Source organism: Maniola jurtina, chromosome 20, assembly GCF_905333055.1.
Source record: "Maniola jurtina chromosome 20, ilManJurt1.1, whole genome shotgun sequence".
Lineage (NCBI taxonomy): Eukaryota > Metazoa > Arthropoda > Insecta > Lepidoptera > Nymphalidae > Maniola > Maniola jurtina.
Window position 1 is genome coordinate 9,599,806 of NC_060048.1, and position 19,025 is coordinate 9,618,830.

The following is a 19,025-nucleotide window of genomic DNA, read 5'->3' on the forward strand; positions in this document are numbered from 1 at the left end:
TTGTATTCTTTTTTATTCTCTCGTCTGGCTTTACACTGATTAGCCAATGTCAAGTTTGTAGTTATTTACAAGTTAGGGAAACTATATGTTTAAGTATGGACCCCGTCTGTGCCGGCGCCCGCCGATATACACGCGGCGCCCCTTTAGAGCGCTTCCCAGTCAGTTCCACCAGCAATAAACACCAGTAGAACACAAAAACCGGCCACTTCTAACAAAAAAACACTCCAAAAAGACACAACACGCGCGCCAGCAAACGCCACCACAAACCAAGTCCAAAGAGTATGTAATCACTACGTTGTAAGAGGCAGCACTTCCGTACAAAAACGAAAATTATGAAAATGTATGAAATATGTGGAATGCTTCAATACCAACATTATATCAGTCACACTGACAGAAAGACAGTTCTGCCAACATAACCAAACAAGCAGCTGTGCTAGGGTTCTTCCTAACTTTTTTTTTGAAATTGAAAATGTTTAAAATAAAAGAATAGAAACATAGTAAATTGTTTATGTTTATAATTATCATAAGACTTCATTCAGTAACTAAAGACAATAGGTATTTATCACCTGAGGTATAAACACAAAATATCATTTATATTAATTAATGTGTATACTACATCAATTCAAATGAAATTAATTAGTTTAACTAATAAGAGCTCCAAACACCACAAACTGGCATATTTAAGCTTTAAGCACGATTCATGTTGTTACACCAGGATTCAAGGAAAAAAATCTCCAGTCTCCGTATCAGCATGTATAATCTTCTAGCCCATTACTCTTATTCACTGTTTATAACTGTAAAGTTGAAATGGTATAATTTAATTTATTATACTTTATACATTACTAATGAACTGATTAATAAATAATCAGTCCAACAATTGGTATACTTTTACTGGCTCTTTTGAATATGCTTTGATGTTCCTATCTTTAGATTGCCTTATACTAGGCAAAAAGCCAAACTTATTTCAGAAATGAGATGGTCTGGTATAGACTTAAGTACATACTTACAAGGTTAGTTACTTTATATTTAAACACCTAATACCTCAAGGTGTTTCAAAAAGGTCCTGACAGGTGTATAAAAAACAAAGTGACCCTTTAAATGTTCTGTTTCTGCAGCATAAGAATAAAAATAAAAAGATTGGCAGTACTGTCTTTCTGTCAGTGTGACTGATATAATGTTGGTATTGAAGCACTCCACAAACTTTTAATATTCTGTATATAGTGTCTATGTAAGTACATGTACATAATTTTTTTTTATGTTGTTGTAGGTTATTTACTAACATCATAACCCCTCTAGTCCAGTTACCAAAATCGGAGCGAGATTGTCCTGAAAAGACTTCAATATAAATAAAAAGTGGTCAACCTCCTTTGTGTTTTCTCCAAACAACGCGACTTTGGCGAAGTAAATTGTGCTGTGTGGCACAACAAAAAGCCACAAAAACAAACAACAACAACAACTCCACAAACTTCATACATTTTCATAATTTTTGTTTTTGTACGGAAGTGCTGCCTCTTATAACGTAGTGATTACATACTCTTTGGAGATTAGATCTTTGGATTAGAGACCAACTTTTGTATTGGGCGGCATCATGGCGTACTGATTGATTACTTTACTCTATGGTACTGATATGAGCACAGTAGCATCCACAGAATCACAACCTCACAAATTACAGTAAAGGTAAACGCACACACCGAGCTGAACAATTCGAATGTAACGAATTTTAGAATCACACTATAATATTATAAAGGCGAAAGATTGTGTGTGTGTGTGTGTGTGTGTGTGTGTGTGTGTGTGTGTGTGTGTGTGTGTGTGTGTGTGTTTGTTACTCCTTCACGCAAAAACCACTGGACGGATTTGGCTGAAATTTGGAATGGAGATAGTTAATATCCTGGATTAGCACATAGGCTACTTTTTATCCCGGAAAATCAAAGAGTTCCCACGGGATTTCGAAAAACCTAAATCCACGCGGGCGAAGTCGCGGGCATCGGCTGGTTCTTTATATGAAATCTTATGAAACCTCACACACTTCCGCGCGTTGAAGATTCGGGTGATTTGACGCAGGAAAATGTGCGAGGTTTCATGAGATTTCATTTATAGAATTCTAAAATTCGTTTCGTCCGACTCGTTCGGCTCCAGTAAGTGTGCGTTTAGCTTAAAATTAGGTGAATTCACACTTACCTACCGGAAAAATCACTCTTTGACTCTATGTGATAACTCGTTTTAAAAAGTCAGTCGAAATATCAAAACCTGAAATTTTCTAAAAAAAATTTACAAATTTTGGAGCTGCTTGTTTGGTTATGTTAGCAGTACTGTCTTTCTGTCAGTGTGACTGATATAATGTTGGTATTGAAGCATGCCACACATTTCATACATTTTCATAATTTTCGTTTTTGTACGGAAGTGCTGCCTCTTCTTATAACGTAGTGATTACATACTCTTTGCTATCGCTGCTAGAACACAGACGAATAACCAAAACCACAGACCAGGAATAAAAGTCAACACATTTATAAAGTACTCTGTGGCTCATTCCAAAGAGTACATACCTAGCTATACATATATATATATATATATATATATATACTACACCTAGTGTATTATAAACACTAGGTGGCTCATTCGACAGGATGAGGGTTAGGTAGGTCTCTAGGTACCATTGATCAAAGAGTATGTAGATAATACTACATTGATATTATACAGTCCGACAAGTGCTGACAAGGCTCTCTTGGCGCGTGGCCAAAATACTTTTTGAAGTTACATTTTGTTACTGGAAAATTTCCGTAAAATTATGATGATGGAAAGAATCTGAAATGAATATATCTATAGAAACCATATAGAAACTACTACTTCCTAGTAGGAACTATTTTCTATGTATAGAAACGTAATAGGTAACAAATAAAAGACTCAAGCTTGTTTATATTTATGTAATATTTACTAACAAAATCAATAAAATTAAGATTTTACATTAAAAAACACACTTTAATATTATAAAAGCGAAAGTTTGTATGTGTGTGTGTGTGTGTATGTTTGTTACTCCTTCACGCAAAAACCACTGGACGGATTTGGCTGAAATTCGGAATGGAGATAGATAGTATCACATATTCGGATTAGCACATAGGCTACTTTTATCCCGGAAAATCCAAGTTTCCACGGGATTTCGAAAAACCTAAATCCACGCGGACGAAGTCGCGGGCGTCAGCTAGTAAAATAATATATTTTAACATTTTACTTATTTAGTTTTGACTTTGAGATCTTCCAGTTTTTCTGCCCATAACAGGGCTACCACCCATTTGTCTCAATAATCCCCTCAGTCCACGGGCTTCTCTAACACCTCCTTCAAACTGTTCTGATGGTATTGCAGAAAAATCGTCAACCAGTGGTAGGGGCCCACTGAGCCTTTCCGAGTACTGAGCAAGACGTGATTGGTGACAAATTGGTGATGTCTTCTCTGTGGTTAGCTGGGGCTGAAAAAATTAAACTATTTGAATAATAATTCTATATGTCTGTATAGTATGATTGAAAAACTTCTGAAGTTATCTTATTATCTAGATTGTTTTAGTTGAATCTGAGAAATTATTTTGAATTATTTCCAGCCATGGTAACAAAACAGAAATATATAGAATGGTACCTACAATGTTGTACCTTGTTGGGAAAATACATTTTTAACTCAGTAACATTTTCTTACTTTGCCTTTAAGTGTAGTTATTTCGTCCTGCAGTCGTTTTACTAAAGCTGCATCACTTTCATAACTGGTGAGGGTAGGTTGTGGCATACATTGGAACACGGTTGCTAAGAGGTTGTGGAGCGAGACCAGCACACTGTCCTGCCAGGCCCGTGTGAAGTACAGACTGAATGATGGATTTTCATCAGGCTTTTGTACATAGGGTAACACTGTAAAGGAATTGATCAATTATTATTAGTACATTTTTTCATTTATTTTCGACTTTCATAAAAGGCAGTGGTGGCGAGATATCTTAACTTAAAAAAAAACCGGCCAAGTGCGAGTCAGACTCGCGCACTGAGGGTTCCGTACTCGGGTATTTTTTCCAACATTTTACACGATAAATCAAAACCTATTATAACTAAAAATTAATAAAAATCTGTTTTAGAATGTACAGGTAAAGTACTTTCATATGATACCCCACATGGTATAAGTAGTTATCTTACTTTAAAAATTGAAACACATTTTAATTTTTTTTTAATGATATAACCACAAATTCACGGTTTTCGGATTTATTCCTTTACATGTGCTATAAGATCTACCTACCTGCCAACCTGACATTTTGGTTTAGTTTAGAGCATTTAGAGATTGTGACGCAAAAGAATTAAGCACATTAGTTATGTTAAATGATAAATCTAATAATCCCTTTTATTGGGTCCTTTCTGGACAAGGGTTACAGCAAACAGAGAGTCCCATAGCAAAAATTGGAGCAGGCCTATGCCACCAGGCACACCGATTGAGACATTTACAAAAATATTTAAAAATATTTATTTACAAATATAATAGAAATTTGGCCTCACCCTTAGAAAACAAAAATTCTTGAAACTTCTATAATCTACATAAAGTACCTAGTAATATAAATAATGTAGAAAATATCTACATTTAAGGATTGCTGTTAGGGTTGCCACCCAAAAGCCGGACGGACAGACACTCTGTTTAGACAACCTTATTTTTTAGTCTTAGCATATAAACATGGCACAATTTTCAGGACATAATAAAACAAGGCTTTTTTATGATTACCATAAAATGAATGATGAATCAGTCTTCTTTTTCATTACTCATTCATTATTATTATTTATACTTACTACTACCTACTTATTCAAATTTAAAAAGCCTAACATAAGTCGGTCAGGCCGGTCAACCTCTAATTTGGCTACAAACCAAAAAGTCTGACTATGTCCAGTTTTATCCAGATGCCTGGCAACACTAATTGCTGTATTAGTAAGGAAGGTTCAAATTTCAAAGCTCCTACTTACTAAACCAGTCTCTCCATTCGCTCTGACCCTGCAATTCTGGGAGCATCTTTGAAAGGAACTCTGCTACCTTTTCATTTCTAACACCACCTGCACTCTGTGCTGCTGTTACAAGATACAGTTTGTACAGGCTGTATTCTATCTTGCGTACAGCTGCAACATAGTGAAACATCTATATCTATACTAATAAATAAAATTGGAGTGTCTGTCTGTAATTTCGAAATAACTACCGCATATTATTAAGGTCATATGGTTATTTGAACGATACCATAACTGAATCACACGTTTTTCAAATTTTTGTCTGTCTGTCTGTCTGTTTGAAAAGGCTAATCTTCGGAACGGCTGAACCGATTTTGACGGGATTTTCACAGACAAGTAGAGAATTGACCAGGAAGTAACATAGGCTACTTTTTTAACCGACTTTCAAAAAGGGAATTGTGTTTTTCTACCTATGTACACCGAAATATCCAAGATTTCTGAACCGATTTGCGTCGTTTCTTTTTTAATCGATAGAGGAACTTTGCGACATTGTTTCATAAAAAATTTGGATTCCAACTCCTCAATCCTGATGCTGCAGGGGATCTAACCAATCCACGCGGGCGAAGCTGCGGGCATCAGCTAGTCAATAATAATAATAGTTATAATAAAATAATAATTATACATAATAATTTATAAATAATAATAAAATTTATGAAATATCCTTTGCAATTTTCACCCACAACAGCTTAAATTATCTCTGTGCAAAATTTCATTATGATTTGTTTATGAGTTTGATAACAAACTGACAGACTGATACACTTCATAATATTACTAGCTATTACCCGCGGCTTCGCTCGCGTGACTCAAGGTTTTAACAATAATTGAGGTTTGTTACAATATTTTTTGGTGCAATGCTTAAGTTATTTTATCATGTGTTATAGCATGCTATTCTGCGGGAACTATTTGGTTTTTTTGAAAGGAAAAGTAGTCTATATTACTTTTTTCCTCAACTATGTCTATGCAAAAAATGAAGTCAATTCATAGCTCTGTTGTGGCGTTATTGAATGACAAATGCGTGAAAAATAGTATTCTATAATTTCTTTTTTTCGGGAGAAAAAGTTGCATTTATTACTTAGGTTCTCAGTTATGTCTTCGCCAAAAAAAAGCGTCAATCCGTAGCTCTGTTGCGGCGTTAATGAATGACGAATGCCTGAACGAAAGCATGCTATCCTGCAGGAACTGTTTGGTTTTTCGAGAGAAAAGTAGCTTATTTCACTTTTTAGACCCTCCACTATATATATGTCTATGCAAAAAATGACGTCAATTATTAGCTCTGTTGTTGCGTTATTGAACGACAAATATGAGAGAAAATAGTATGCTATCCTGTGGGAACTGTTTGATTGTTTCAGTAAAAAGTAGCCTATATCACTTGCAAGGTCTTCAACTATGTTTATGCAAAAATGCCGTCAATTCGTAGCTCTCTTGCGGCGTTATTGTACCACAAATGCGTGAAAAATAGTATGCTATCCTGTGGGAAGTATTCATATTTTTCGGGAGAAAATAGAGAAAATGTTGCTTTTATTACTTATTAGGTCCTCAGCTTTGTAAAACATAGCGTCAATCCATAGCTCTGTTGCGGCGTAATTGAATGACAAATGCGTGAACGATAGCATGCTATCTATCCTACCAGAACTGTTAGTTTTTTTTTTGAGAGAAAAGTAACTTATATCACTTTTTAGATCCTCAACTATGTCTATGCAAAAAATGACGTCAATTAATTGGTCTGTTGCGACTTTATTGAACGACAAATATGCGTGAAAATAGTACGCTATCCGCAGGAACTATTTGTTTTTTTCAGAAAAAAAGTAGCCTATATCACTTGCTAGGTCTTCAACTATGTCTATGCAAAAAATACCGTCAATCTGTAGCTCTGATGCAGAGTTATTGAAAGATAGCATGCTATCCCACGGGAACTGTTTGTTTTTTTCGGAAAAAAAGTTGCCAATATCACTTATTAGGTCTTCAATTATGTCTATGTCTAACAGACAGACAGACAGAGACACTTTCGAATTTATACATATATATACATGTATATATATAAAATATTATTTATATGGATAATGGATTATAATATTATAATTTAGCTGTGGGTAGCCATGATTCCTTGTAAGTAGGACTTAAGCATTATAAATTGTCACAATATTCAGGTAGGTACATACCAGGTTGTACATGAATTTCTAATTTAGAAAATACTAAACTATCAAGATGTGACCAGTATTCTTTGAGTCCATTCAGGTCGGATACGTTTATATAGTGCACGATTTGTTCCACGATTTTGTCCACTCTAAACCCTTTGTCCTTATCCGATTTCAGATCATTATCGAACGCTTTTACTGTGGTGGTAAAACCTCTAAAAAGCAAATACTCTCGCACTAATTCATCTACGAGTTGTATGTGGGCCATAATAATATACTATTTTCTAAAAATTTACTTGTTATTTTGTGTTATTTTTAAATAGAAATGAGCGTAGCGAAAAATCGTAGGTCTAAGAATGCAAGTTACCGACTTTGCTTAATTTATTTGTTTCCAACTTCATAATCACAAATCCATCACAAAATACAAATCAACAAATACAATCACTGAGTACTGACACTCATAACTCTAAATTCTTTGTCACTGACAATCACGACCAATCACGACAATCACAATTATTGATCACAATTTGCACTGTCAGGTGTCAAAGTCATATCCAGTACCTTTTTTTTTTTCTTTAAATCTGGCTTTACTCTGATTAGCCAATGTCAAGTTTGTGATATTTTCAAGTTATTGAATTTATACAAGTATGGACTCCGTCTGCGCCGGCGCCCGCCGACATACGCGCGGCGTCCCTTTAGAGCGCTTCCCAGTCAGTTCCACCACCAAAAAACACCAACTAACACAAAAACCAGCCACTCTTAACAAAAAAAAAACACTCCAAACAAGCACAGCACGCGCGCCAGCAAACGCCATCACAGACGAAGTCCATACCATTAAAACGAATGAAGAATGAATGAAGAATGTCAGAAGCCTCAAGCCACAGACATAGAGTAGGATTATATTAGCCCACAGAGTAAGGACTAAGGTACTTTTGTAAATATAGGTATCTCAATTCTCAACCACAATCAGCTGTCGAGTTAATTGGCGAGAATCTATTTTTTCATAAAAAATTCACTAAAATGTGTGTTAAATGGCATGTGGTTTGATTTGTTTACCAATTAAAAGTGTACGGTGGTAGTGTTGGGGAGCGGTCTGTGCGGATGGCGGGCGCAAAAAGCGAGTGTGTCGAGTGACCGCGGGCGCGGCTCGCCTGGGCCCCCGCTGGAGGCATGCGGCGGCATGGCGGAGGCTGCGGGCACGTCGCGCGGCCTCCGTGTCTACAAGATCGTGGTGCTGGGCGACGGCGGCGTCGGCAAGTCCGCAGTCACACTCCAGTTCGTTAGTCACAGCTTCTTGGACTACCATGACCCCACAATAGGTATTTACTCGCCAATTTCTACCTAAAATCCTCTTAAGCGTACATTCGAAACCTTATACTACTCCTACAGTTGTATTTCGTACTTATATATAGGTTGTATTTGTTGTAAATATTGTTACAATGTGTGCAGTAAACCAGCCATATGGAAACCTCTATTCTCATTTGAATGTTCACTAAACAACTGAGTCTGGCTTGGCACAGATAACTTAGGCATCTAGAAACTTTCTCTGAAAGACACTTTACCTTGAAACATAAAAGCATGAAAAGAATGCACTTTTTCAGTTAAGGCTTTTCAAACAAATACAAAGACTGAATGTTATTTCAGCCAAGGCATTGTAAGAACCTATTGTATCTATTTTTTCAGAGGACTCATACCAGCAACAGGCAGTGATTGATGGGGAGCCTGCACTGCTAGACATCTTGGATACAGCTGGACAGGTATGTATATAGGTCAACTCTGTTATGGGATTGTAAACTTTCTATGTTTACAAACCTTACTTTGCCCTAAAAACTATAATTACTATGTGTCTTGCCTGCTCTAGAGTAAAACCTGTACACTGAACTGGCTGTAGAATTATTTATTTCACATTTGGACACCTCTTGTGTTCCTGTATCTAGAGTGACGGCTCTTTTTGCTCTACCTCAGGGCTGGAGCTGGTGCTAGGGCACAGTTCATGAAGTTATGGAACTTGTAACAAAACCTTGAGGCTTCATCTGTCAAATGTAGGCTATGAAACAACTAAATGTGTGACATGGGCCATCGGGTCAGGGTGGCAAAAAGTTTTATTTTTATATAAGAGAATTATTTTTAAAATATTTTTAAATTAGTAATATTTAATGTTATTAATATTTAATATTTTCATATAATATTTTTGACATCAGGTAACCCTGAGTGCTTAAATACCTAATATTTGACAGATGTTGATTCAGGATCAAACAAGAGCTCACTCACTCTAGTTAAGGTGTAAGTGCACATGTTCTTTCAACAGGTGGAGTTCACAGCTATGCGGGAGCAGTACATGCGTTGTGGCGAGGGCTTTATGCTGTGCTACTCGGTAACGGACCGACGCTCGTTTCGTGCGGCCGCCGAGTACAAGCGCCTCCTCGCGCAGGCGCGGCCCAGTGAGCGCCTACCGCTTGTGCTCGTGGGGAACAAGCTGGACCTGGCGCCGAGGTTTAGACAAGTGAGTATCATGCTCTGCTTGGAACCGGTGCTCTTTAGAGCTTGAACTGTCATCAGAGAACAAGGCAGTAGACCATACACAGTTGCGGTAAAATGATCATAGTAGGTAACCTTCGAGTTGAAAATAATAGTTATGTCACTCTTTAAATAATAAGCATTTAATATTAATATATAATAATCATCATCATGATCAACCCATTGTGGACTGACTACTGAGCACAACTCTTCCCACGGGATGCGAAGGGCTTTGGGCATAGACTATTCGCTAGTCAAGTGCGGATCGGCAGTCTTCATACACCTTTAAGAACATTATGAGCAGGTTTTGTCACGAAGTTTTCCTTCACTGTTAAATCAAGTGATACTTAATTGCTTAAAACATAGATAACTTGGATCTGATTTAATTGCTTAAAACATAGATAACTTGGATGGAGGTCTGTGCCCGGGATTGAACCTCCGACCTCGCAAATAGGAGGCAGATGTATTAACCGCTAGGCTATCAAAGTTCTAAAATATATTTTTGATTTCTATAAGGTAACAACTGAAGAGGGCAAGGCGTTGGCGACACAACTGGGGTGTCCGTTCTACGAAACGTCGGCGGCGCTACGGCACTTCGTGGATGACGCTTTCCACGGGCTCGTGCGCGAGATACGACGCCTCGAGCGACAGAGACAGGTGATGCAGCTAACTCATGACACTGTGGGTAGACTATTGTTTGGCCACCCTAACAATGCTGACTGAGATAGATTACGAAGATGATGCAACCAATAAAACCGGCTCATCATACTGTGAAATATCAGAGTGCTAACATACAGTATTTTGAGGTTTCTCAGGGTGCTGATGCTGATTATCATAGTAATTGCGACGACGATTGTCTGATGTGACGATTACTGAAAATTACATCCATTTTCAAATCTGATATGGAAGATTTACATTTATTTGTTAGTTATGACAAGAAGTTAAACTTCTTTCCTGTTTACACACAATAACTTTTATAGGACACAAAACTATTCTTGTTGAATATTTAATGAAGAATTCAAATTTTAAACTGATGAGTTTTGACATTTGGCGGATTTCCAGTACAAAAACGTTACATTACGCACACACGCAGTCATCGCGACTACGTGCGCATAGGTACTACGACTTCTATTATAAATTATAGATTCTCACGGTTGCTGTTGACTGAGCCGCCGAGCAACTAGTCGACCGTGCCTAGTGGGTTTTAATTATGATTACAATCCATACTCATATTATAAATGTGAAAGTGTGTCTGCCTGTATGTATGCAAGCTTTTCACGGCTTAACAGTTTAACTGATTTTGATGAAATTTGGTACAGAGTTAGCTTACATCCCAGGGAGGGACATGGGGTACTTTTTATCCCAAAAAAATCAAAGAGTTCCCATGGGATCCTTAAGAGCCCATCCGTTATACCGATTTGTATGTTTAGTAAGTACTGAGGTAGCTTGCGTCTATGTTATTGACATAGGCAACTTTTTAACCCGGAAAATCACAAAGTTTCCACAGGATCTTTAAAAACCTAAAATGCACGCGGACGAAGTCGCGGGCATCCTCTAGTTTGTTATATTTGTTCCTTCAAACCTTCAAAGGTCACTCTTTTTCCAGTCTTCAATCCTGGGCAGCGCTACATCCGGAGGCGGCGGCCGTCGTCGCTGGAGACGTCTTCGCAGCATCTTCGCTCTCGTCTTCCGCCGCCGGCGCCGCCACACGCCCTGAGCACAGGTCTCTATGCTCCTCACTTTAAAGCCTATATTCGTTTAAACGTCCGATCTTAATATACATTTCAGTTGAACATATCTAAAGCCATTCGCATACCTATTTCTTTATGCGCAAAAATAGTCTTTATCATGTTAAATATAAAGTCTATTACTATGCACATAAAAGTTCTTTATAGTCTTCGATTTAAAGTCAATATTTGTATAACGGAATCGGAACGGAACGGTTCACACGGAATTAACATCGCACGTTTTTGCACAAAAAAGCAAAAAACGTGCGTTCTAAAAGAGTCTAAATCTTACCGAATACGTAGTGACCTGAGTCTGAGTATAAAACCGTTCACACGGTTAAAACTGTGGGACGTTTTAACTTACCTAATAGCTTATGGCACTTAACTTTTTTAAATATGTGTTTGGTGAAAATATGTCACATAAAAAGTGTTCTATAAACTGAAATGTGAATTATGATCGAAATCTCAACTTCCTCTACCTCATATTGATGCTTATTATTATAAGTTATTGTGTTATGTACCTATTTTAGCCATGTAACTAACGTACGTTAACTATTTTATTGATAAAATTAAATATTATTCCATAATAATTATTATTATCGTCTTCGCAAATGATATTAATAGTAACAATCTTTCTTGTTCCCTTAGTATAAGCTTTTATCAAATTCGAAGACGTAATTTGATGACGAGATGACTTCAAAATAATGACCCTCTTTGGTGTATTTTTACCTGACATTACCATATCGCAGTCCACGTAAATCATCAAAGTTTTCGAGATGTGGAAACCTGTACTAAGTGAACTAAAATAATAATTATTATTGCATTCTACCTCTTTTGTATTTAAATACGGTTCCTGATAAAAGCCATATAAATAAATATAAAACAACATAGGGGAATGTCTGCGTACAATACTATGAAACTCAAATAATGCACAGTATAAGCTAATTCTTATAATTTTATTAATTCTTAAAAGTCTTAGTTACAATCGGTATTCTATTTTTGTTTAGAATGAATACTTGGAAATAGCTACTATAACAATTCATGTAGTTTTTATGAGCACAATTTTAATAACCTAATATAGGCTTAATATAGGCCTAATTCCTGAGTTATATTCAAGTTATATGAATAATACAGACTTTTATGTATATAAAACGTTTGGTACTTAATATAAAATCTAGGATTCAATGATACAAACTAAAAAGCTAAAGGTAGCAATATCGAATTCCAAATTAAACTTTGATTCTTTTGTATATATACAAAAGCTACCCAAAGTAATTCAACAAAATCAACAAGATAACTAAAAGTGGTGTTATCCTTTTCCTTAAATTTCTCACGGAAAAGGACCACAATATAGCTTTCATTTTGTTGTAACCATTTTTGTATCTATGAACGAAAATATTAAGTCTTCGGTTATACTTGTCTAATAAGAACACAACTTTCAAGGATCTCCCACACAATTGAACATCGTTATACTAAAATGTACCAACCAACATAACATTATTAAAAAAAACAATTGAACATTGTTATGCCAAAATGTACCAACGCACATATTGCCAAAAAGAATTTGATTATTTTTCAATTACTAGAAATAACATAAACACTATTATGTCAAAGCTCTGAAGCAAAGATTGTAAACTGGCATTTACAACAATTTAATTTTTTATTAGTTGAACCATAAACATTCATAAGTCCAATTTTTAAGATCATTGCAATATTATGGATCATTATATTTTGGCATAACTGTGTATAGTTAAGAAAGAAAAAAGGTTGGTAGAATAACTGGTATAAAAATTTGCTCTAGGTTGGGAGGGAAGGGTCCATTCGTCGATTAAAATTTCATAAGATATTAGTTATGTCCAGAATGTTAATAGTAGTGCCACAGTAATAGTAGTATAAAATTGCGTTGAATATTATCTTACATTCGAAATCCAATGGTTGCCTATTTTAAACTGGCCTCTAGTAATGGATGTCTTCCGCAATGGAACCCAAGAAAGCAATAATATATCTAAAAAGTAGATTTTGCCGTTTAATGTGTCATAGGATTTCGATATTTGAGTGTTTAGATTGTAAATTTACAAAGTGCTGTGAGAGTTAAGTGGTCTAGGCAAAATATTTATTACAACCTTGGTTCTGCGAAATTTTAAGAATGAATAAAATACATTAAGGGGCATGAGATGGGTCTGCCCGCGAAATTCTAAAATTTTGTTTTTCGCAATTTCTAAACTACGGCTTATGGCATTTTAATTGCGCCAATAGCAGTATCATCCTCACAGGTTAATATAAAAATCTTTTTAGTCGATACTAAAGCTAATTTCTTAAACTGGACCCTTTCAAGTAATGATTTTTATATAAACCTGTGAGAATAATACTGCCATTGGCGCAATTAAAGTGCCATAAGCCTACTTTGTCATATTAGTTTACAAATTGCGAAATTTGAATTTCGCGGGCAAACCCGTCGTATCCACCTTAAGTCGATAAAAAAACAATGTATATCATGTAAGTTAAACATGTCATAAAATAATGATACTTGGACATACGTTTTTGTCATATCCTAGTGTGTTCCGGATTTCTATCAGGGTCTGAAGATTACTGTTATATATCTACTTCGAAAGACTCCGTTCACACGGTATTAACACCGCACTATTTATTCTAGGTAAATCTTAGATCACGTTCGTTTTAAATCTTACCGATTGCGTATTACGTAGTGGCGCATACACAAAGTATAGAACCACTGTTAAAATTGTACGTTTTTGAAACACGATTGCTCTTCCAAAAAACGAACTAAAAGTAAAAAATTTCATATTTGAACATGGCGCCAAGCAGCCGCCATATATTGATTTAAAATATTATGTCACTACGGATGATGTAAGAATTCTAACGATACTCCATATGTACCTACATATCTATCGAGGCATCTAAAAATTATGATGGAATAATACATTACTCCTTGTTTTGAGCAGTCGCGTAAAAACATGCGGTGAAAATGCCGTTTGAATGAGGTCCAAGAGAAATTCAAGTTTTAACGTGTCTATGGAAATGTCGCAAGTTCTTGTATATTGCTAGTGGTTGCGTTTGCGGTATTTGAGGCAGGGGAAAATTCGAGTGGCGGTGTGGAATAATGGCGGCGGGTGGCTTGCTGCTGGATAAAAAGGAACAAAGAAAGCACTTACAGGACAAGTCTCTTCACTTCTTCTTAATTTCAGTCTTCCCTTCTTACGGTTCACAGCACAGCACTTCACTTTATTTTGGCTCGATTTTTGCGTGAAAAAACGTGGGTTTATTTATTTGCGCGCAGCGCGTTGCGGTTTACACACGATCGATCGTTGACATGCGTTTTTAGCGACTGAACTTGATTCTTGCGTATGAGTTCTTCTAATATGCGCGAGGGGAGCGGAGTGAGATGGGTAGTTTAGGTTTATAGGAGTGCGAAAGAGAGGGAATGGCGCGAACATAGCTCCCGCCCCTTGAAACGTCGTTTCAAGAAAACACTATTAAATAAAGAGTATATAACATTAAAATATCCATGACTAGGACAGCGATTAACCTTACTGAGCATTAATTATCTAAGAGAGACTAAATAGTAATAATTAGAAACTAAAAAATATAAATTGCGTAACTTAGAAAAGATTAATTATTAAGCTCAACAGGAAGTGGGCATAAGCGCACTACAGGTCGTTCGAGTGTACCATTCTTTGTTCTAACTAAAGCGACTCTAATACGGCCATCTGGGCCTGGAAAGACTTTCTCTACTTTGCCTAACGGCCAGTGCAGTGGTGCGCAATTCTGATTGATTAAAACTATTGTACCGACTTTTACTGGTCGAGATTCCGTATTCCATTTTGCTCGAACCTGTAGCGTTTGTAAATACTCTTCTCGCCAGCGTTTCCAATATGATTGGACTAATTTATCTAAAAGCGAAAAGCGTGAGAGTAAGCGAGAATTTTCGTTGGTGACGTCTGCAGCTGGCAGAACTTGGAGAAGTGTTGTATTCAGTATGCGAGCGCGGACGATTCTCCGCGTGGAAAGGATCCAATATTTTTTGCGTGATAAATATAATGTGAGTTGCGAACCAGCGTGACAACTAATGCGATGAACGTATTCGATAATTAAATTAACAATATGCTCCTTGCTAGGAAGCAAAATAGGATGTTTATGATCAAACGAAATATCCTTGCAGGCAGATAAACGTCCACCAACGCGTATAATTCCGTCTACTAATATGGGGCGTAATTTTCTTATAGCGCGCGGTAAAGCCGTACCTTTGTTTAAGGCTTCTATATATTCAGAGAAATAAACTTCTTGAAGCGAGCGAATGATAAACAATTCAGCGGCATTTAAGTCCTCTGCGGTTATTAATCCGCGAGTAATTATGCGTTTAGAAAAACGTAAAATGTACACAAAGATGCGTAGCAATTTCGACCAATTTGACGAGCGTTCCGCGATAGCCAATATAAGAGGCTTTTCTGGCAAGACATTATTTAATACGACTGTTTTAGTCTCAGGTAAATCGTTTAAATCTGGAGCGAATTGCTTAACGGGCCAATCTTTACAGCTTTCGCGCATCCAAGTTGGGCCGTTAAACCATAAAGGATGAGAAGCAAGTTGAGCGGGAGTTAAACCACGAGACAAACAGTCACTTGGGTTTTCTTTACCAGAAACGTGAAAGAAGTTTTCCGGGGCTAAATTATTTTGAATTTTCGATACCCGATTAGCGACGAATGTTTTTAGTTTATGCGGACTGGAATTTATCCAATTGAGAGCGACTGTCGAGTCCGAGAATGCGTATGTGCGAGCAATAGTAATGCGAGAACAATAATTTGTCAACACAGCGCGTACCAACTTAGAAAGCAAATAAGCTGCACATAGTTCCAAGCGAGCAAGCGATACTGTTTTAATTGGTGCAACCTTGGACTTGGCACAGAGTAAACTAACAACGATTCCGTTTGGTGTGCTTGCGTGAATATATAAGACTGCACCATAAGCCTTTTCACTTGCATCCGAGAAAGCAATTAAATTTACTTCACAGTTTTGCGTTATACCGACATGTCTAGGTATCGATATTTGAGATAAAATGTGTAACTCGCTTTGGAATTTTAGCCAAGTTTGTGCAATATGTGCGGGAGGCTCCTCGTCCCAGTCAATTTTCAAAAGCCAAAGCTCTTTAATTAGCAATTTTGCGAATAATATTACAGGTGCTACAAATCCGAGAACGTCAAATAACTGAGCAATGACCGACAACATGTTGCGTTTAGTGCATTTCATTTCTTTAGGTGCAAAGTCAAAAGTAAACAAATCTTTATGAGGTTCCCACTTAACCCCTAAAACCTTCTGACTAGATTCGGGTTCAAAGCTAATAGCAAGCGAAGGATGCAAAAGTTCTTTAGGATAATGTTCAAGAAATTGCGATGAATTGCTCGACCATTTTAATAAATCGAAGCAACCCGCTGCGAACATTTCCGATAATTGGTCGGCCAACTCAATTGCGTCTTCTACGGTGTGCGTTGTACATATGACGTCATCCATGTAAAATTGACCTGCATTTATTACGGCAGCAGCCAAAGGGTATTTTTTGCCTTCGTCTTCAGCTAACTGCTTTAATGTGCGAAGCGCAAGAAAGGGTCTTGAAGCGAGGCCAAAGCATACGCGTTTAAATTCAAATAATTGCAAAGGATCATCTTTGCAAAAGCGATAAAAAATTCTTTGAAATTTCCAAAATTCTGGATGAACTTTTAATTGTAAATACATCTGTTTGATGTCTGCACAAATAGCAATTTTAAATAAGCGAAAATTAAGTAATAGCATAAATAAATCCGATTGCAAATTAGGACCTTTATGTAATAGCGAGTTTAAGCTTGTGTCATTTTCAACAGCAGAAGCATCCAGAACGATTCTGACTTTAGTAGAAACTTTGTCATCGCGTTGAACGCCGTGGTGCGGAATAACGTATTGTACGTTAGAGCAAGTTTGCGTTACTGGACTCAAGTAGTCTTTCTCCAGATATTCATCAATAATGTTATTATAAGCGTCGCGTAAGGAAGGTGATTTTTCTAATTTGCGTTCTAAATAATTAAAGCGTTTTTCTGCGTTTAGGGAAGCGTTACCCAACACACTAGGGTCGGACTTAAACGGCAAAGCTACGATATATCGACCGTGAGAATCGCGTTCTGTCGTATTTTTATAAATATCTTCGCATTCTTGTTCTTCCGTGCTAAGGAAGTTACTCTTAGGGGAAGGTACATCCTCCAATTCAAAAAAATTGCGTAAAGAATTATCTAAGCGTTCATTAGTAATAGCACATAGCGTTTGCGTTTGCGAAGAGGGAGCGGATTGCGTTAGCGGGGCTGTGCCCATTAAAATATATCCAAGCGTGGTTTGTAAAGCGTGAGGCATACCAGGCGGAGCCGCAACGCGGCCTGATAGCAGAATTTGCGTAAACATTTGCGCGCCTAAAATCATATCAACCTTACTTGGAAGGTGATAGGTATTGTCTGCGAGTGGTACGCTCTCTAAATAGTTGAGCAGCGACCTTTCTACTGGCGATGTAGGTAAGTGATCAGTGATTTTGTCAACAATCAACGGCGTGAGCGAATATGATTTATTATTAAAGCGTGAAAATATTGTTATGCGACTTATACCCTTTATTTTGCTAGAGGTACCCCCAAACCCGTTCACAGACGCGGGATGTGTCAGGTTCTCTATGTGTAAATTTAAGCGTTTGACACAATCATTTGTTATATAGTTGTGTTGCGATGCATTGTCAATAAGACATTTGAGAGTGTTTTCTGTCCCACGTGAGTCTAAAGCGCGGACGCACGCAGTTGCCAGCAAAACGGTTGTGCGCATTGGTATACTAGTATTAAGCGAGCAAAGCGAGACTGCAGTTTGACTTTGTGATTTTGTATCCGAAGGGTCCGCAGGTGTGCGATCACCCTTATCTGCAGGTGTGCGATCACCCTTATCTGCAGGTGTGCGATCACCCTTATGTCCAGAAGTTTCGTTTGGACTAGACATATGGAGCAGAGTGTGGTGGTATGGGTTCATACAGGAAAAACAGGATTTATCCGAACGGCATAACCGGTTTTTATGCAGGAATGACAAACAAACTGTGCAGGATTGGTTAGCCTTCACTACCTTATATCGTTCTTGCGGCGTCAATTTTAAAAATTTAGGACAGCGGTAAAAATGTTTGTGCGTATCAGTTTTACAAAGCGGGCAACACTGATTCTTATTATCAGCCGAAATAACAAATGATTTAGATGTACTTGAAGAGGGTATATTTCGTGGCGAAGGGATTGTACGTTGGCGCCAATTTTTATTTTCACTTGGAGTGCGGTGAGTGTTCTCAGGAATTCTATCATTAATTTTAGCTTGTTCCTTTATAAATTTAATAAAATTATCAAAAGTAGGTATTTTTTCAGAGCGTATATAATTTTCATACAAGCGGGCAGTCTCCTTATCTACCTTTTTTAAAGCTAAATATAAATAAATAAAGTCAGCCTTATTCTTTATATCCAACTTTTCAAACGCTGCGATTGATGTCCCACAAACATCTAAAAACGAGTTTAAATTATGCGATGATTGTAACTGTTTAAAGTTAAGCACTTGATCTAGATAGCTATAACCTAAAGCGCGGATA

At 37.1% G+C, this 19,025-nt stretch overlaps 3 protein-coding genes across 4 annotated transcripts; 1 reads left to right on the forward strand and 2 right to left on the reverse strand.

Annotated features, from left to right (window-relative positions):
• Positions 1–2,957: 2,957 nt before the first annotated feature.
• On the reverse strand, positions 2,958–7,582 carry LOC123875403 (WD repeat-containing protein 91). 2 transcript variants are annotated; one of them, XM_045921213.1, is made up of 6 exons: positions 7,505–7,582; positions 7,170–7,473; positions 4,975–5,124; positions 3,683–3,888; positions 3,210–3,461; positions 2,958–2,974 (listed from the first exon to the last, which is right to left on the reverse strand). In XM_045921213.1, exons 2-5 carry the CDS (start codon positions 7,411–7,413, stop codon positions 3,231–3,233), a joined length of 831 nt encoding a protein of 276 aa, XP_045777169.1. In that variant the 5' UTR covers positions 7,414–7,473; positions 7,505–7,582; the 3' UTR covers positions 2,958–2,974; positions 3,210–3,230. The 2 variants fall into 2 exon arrangements, with proteins under 2 accessions (XP_045777169.1, XP_045777168.1); XM_045921212.1 differs by lacking the exon at positions 2,958–2,974 and having other exon boundaries at positions 3,139–3,461.
• A 523-nt stretch (positions 7,583–8,105) lies between these two features.
• LOC123875406 (GTP-binding protein Rit2) lies at positions 8,106–13,002 on the forward strand. Its single transcript, XM_045921217.1, has 5 exons — positions 8,106–8,464; positions 8,829–8,902; positions 9,454–9,648; positions 10,179–10,319; positions 11,269–13,002. Exons 1-5 carry the CDS (start codon positions 8,326–8,328, stop codon positions 11,377–11,379), a joined length of 660 nt encoding a protein of 219 aa, XP_045777173.1. The 5' UTR covers positions 8,106–8,325; the 3' UTR covers positions 11,380–13,002.
• A 1,446-nt stretch (positions 13,003–14,448) lies between these two features.
• Positions 14,449–18,400, reverse strand: LOC123875855. The gene is made up of 2 exons (XM_045921904.1): positions 15,649–18,400; positions 14,449–14,528 (listed from the first exon to the last, which is right to left on the reverse strand). The coding sequence occupies exons 1-2, from the start codon at positions 18,398–18,400 to the stop codon at positions 14,449–14,451; spliced, it is 2,832 nt and encodes a 943-aa protein (XP_045777860.1).
• Between the last annotated feature and the right edge of the window lie 625 nt (positions 18,401–19,025).